Genomic DNA, 3,311 nt, shown 5'->3' with positions numbered 1-3,311 from the left:
TTGAGTCTTATATAAACAAAAACATGTTCCTATGGAAAATTTTCGATTTGGTTTTAATCTAAATTCAAATTATTCGATATTTTGGCTTGGTATTTCCATAGTCAAAACCTAAACTTTTGATCTAGTTTTGGTTTTTGGTTTTAATGGTCAGTGATTACTATATATGATCATAAATTACTATGTTTAATAATCAGAAATTATATTGTATTTTTTTTTAAAAAGATGCTTTTGAAAAATGTTTTTATTATGAATGGATATTTTGAAAAAAAAAAAAAAAACAAAGTATTAAAGATAAATAGTTGAAAACTTGATAGTTTTCACAAAACTTTCCCTGAATTAGTTACAAGATTTTTCTGATTATTAACTTAATAGTGTTCATGAAACTTTCCTTAAATTAGTTATGTGATTTTTCTGATTATTAATTGAATATCTTTTTTTTTTTTTCGTTTACGTATTTCGTACTTGGTAAGTAGAATAATTTGCTGGGAACTTATTCGTAAACAACATTTTTTCTCCATACACAATAATTTGTATTTTAAAGTATTGTATTATACAACTTTATAATGCATAAATTGTTGTGTTTAACAAAAAAAATTGCTAAATATTTATAAAGATTCCTATTAAATTAAAAGATTTGTCTTTTATGTGTTACTAATAGCCAAACATGTAAAGTTCTATAATATCTTACCCTTCAAATTGTATTTTACATATTAAAAATGATCAACGTAACACCCACCTAAGAATTCAGTTGTATTTACTTGAATGAAAAATCTAACGAATCGAATTTATCCAAAACTCTCATGGATCAAACACTAAAATTTTCCTAAAATACTCAATTCCTTAATTGGAAAATTGTTGATTTCAATTAATTGTTTGGCATCTTCTAGATGTCATGATCAGGAGGCAGTTCTTCCAAACAATGATACAACTCTTCCAAACTCAAATTGTCAAGCCACTCATTCCCATCATCATCTCTTTGCATCAAATTTTCCACAGTGATTTGCTCACTTGTCCCGTTGACTTTAGTCAAAGATTCCGGTGGTAAGTCGCTCAAGAACATGACGTCGTCACCTTCAAACTCGCCATCAAAGTTTTCAAATGAATTCACACTATCACTGTTGTTACTTTGTGATTCTTCTAATGGTGATTCAGGATGAAGATCACGTGTATGATGAACGTTATTATCTTCTGGTATGATCCTCTCGTTTGGATTGTTCTTCTTGTTGTAAAGACGACACAAAACCCAATCATCCAACTACAGTTATTAGAACATACCATGTCAATCCAATGGTTCTTATTGAAGAATTCAGTACTTAGCATGAATTTAGATGGAAAACACAAAATGAAAATGTCAAACGCACCTTAGAAATGGTGGAATTGGTGTGTTTAGAAGAGGTAGAGTTTGGCATATCAAGTCTATACTCATGCATGATCCAATTCGTCTTGATCCCTTTAATGCCTTTTCCTGCATAAAATACCAAAGCTTTCTTGATCCCCACGACTGTATTCGGGTCGGATTTTGTCCTTATGGGTTTATCAGCTCCGGTAGCCTTCCAGTACCCGTTTCTAGTTACCCGGTTTGGTCTTGACCCGTTAGGGTATTTCCTGTCTCTTGGTGTGAAGAAGTACCATTCCTTTGTTCCAAACAGAGCCATTTCTGAAGAGATTTAGGGCAAAAATTCCTCAGTAATCAGGCTTTAATAAGCTGCAAATTGCGAAGATGTTATGGAGTTGAAAAGAAAAGTTACCAGGAAGCTCCCATGGATCGTGTTTGTAGAGATCAACCTCAGCGATGATTGGCGGTGGTGGAGCAACAGCAACAATCTCCGCTGTCGTTTGGGATTTGCGGCAGAGATAGTGAACGATGAGCTCCTCGTCTGTCGGGTGAAATCGGAAACCGGGAGGCAAATTCAACTCAGCTTCAGCATCTCTTACCCTTTTTGTTACGGATTTCGACGGCGATCTCATATTTTAATGCGATGAATCCAAAATCGACCTGAATCGAATCTATATCTGATTTTCTGGTTTCTTGTTGTGGTTGAAATGTGTAAGAAATGAAGTTGAAATGTAAAATTTGAAGATGAGGAGAATTGAGGAACCCCATGGGAGTGTTATATACCTGCTCTGAATTGGTTTAGGAAATTCGGGAGCTTTTGGAGAACGACAGAGGAAATAGAGAAGTGTCTCGTGTGACCTCGACAATAAATTCAATAATGGGCCCGACCTCCTTTGAGGGGTCATGAAAATTTATAGCTCGTACATAACAAAAAATGCTACATATAGAAAAGATATATTAAACATTTTTTAATCATGTAGTATGATTTATTAGTTTGAATAAATTGCATGACGCCACTCTTTGATTAATATAACATCTTTGGTTCAAATTTGACCTATTGTTGCGGAAATTCTCCCTCTTTGATTGATATTACACACCTTTGTTCCAAACTTATAATTGCTGTAAAAATTGTCTATATTTTAAACTAAATTCGCATGCAATGTTAAAGACCCTCTCATAGGCAAGTCATGTGAGGACATTTATGTATTTTCATAACCCAAAAAAAATTACCATTGATGACATGTTGACATGTTGTTCATCATTAATTTATATAATTTTCGTATCTTTGGCATTTTTGTATATTTACTTCAACAAACAAATACAACTGCACGATAATTTATGCTTAGGGTATGAAAATTTCGAAATAGTAATAGTTAGAATTAACATTTTAGAGTTATTATGTTTTTAATGCAGGTTTGTGAGACTCTAGTAATTACATGGATGTTAGGATTTATTTGACAACCCGCTGTGGCCTCTAGGCATTAGGGGTGAGCATCATAATTGGTTATTCGTTTTCGGAACCGGAACTGCTTTTAGCCTTAATCCAAATTGATTCCATTTGGACCGAACTAAACTGTGGTTTTATGGACAAAAGTATTTTTTTTATGTAACCGGGATACCCATTCATGGTTCCGAAACCGCCAGTTTCAGGAGTAGTTCTGGTTCTGATTTTAACTGTCTAGGAACCGCCTGTTGCAGGTCTGTTCTGGTTCTTGCCAAATAAGGCGGGTACCTATCTATGGCCATCCTTACTACTCATGGACCATGTTTGATAGATTGGAGTGTTGTCCAAGGAGCTTGGTATGTTGTACAAGTCTTCTTAATTTTCCTTGACAAATAAGGAAATAGTAATACGAAAAGTTTATATATTTATCTATCTAGCATCCTAGTTGAATTCTAATGTGTTTTTTGGTTTAGTATAAATCCGATGGGTAGGTTCTTGTAAACACAATCAATTGGAGACTTTAGAGTTGTA

General features: G+C 33.7%; 1 protein-coding gene across 1 annotated transcript; it reads right to left on the bottom strand.

Annotated features, from left to right (window-relative positions):
- Positions 1-818: 818 nt before the first annotated feature.
- On the bottom strand, positions 819-2,086 carry LOC145001064 (NAC domain-containing protein 67-like). Its single transcript, XM_078960398.1, has 3 exons — positions 1,749-2,086; positions 1,362-1,657; positions 819-1,255 (listed from the first exon to the last, which is right to left on the bottom strand). Exons 1-3 carry the CDS (start codon positions 1,966-1,968, stop codon positions 884-886), a joined length of 888 nt encoding a protein of 295 aa, XP_078816524.1. The 5' UTR covers positions 1,969-2,086; the 3' UTR covers positions 819-883.
- Positions 2,087-3,311: the final 1,225 nt, after the last annotated feature.

Source organism: Lactuca saligna, chromosome 6, assembly GCF_052625555.1.
Source record: "Lactuca saligna cultivar CGN05327 chromosome 6, ASM5262555v1, whole genome shotgun sequence".
NCBI lineage: Eukaryota > Viridiplantae > Streptophyta > Magnoliopsida > Asterales > Asteraceae > Lactuca > Lactuca saligna.
The sequence above is the reverse complement of the archived record's forward strand: the minus strand, read 5'-3'. Positions and strand labels throughout refer to the sequence as shown.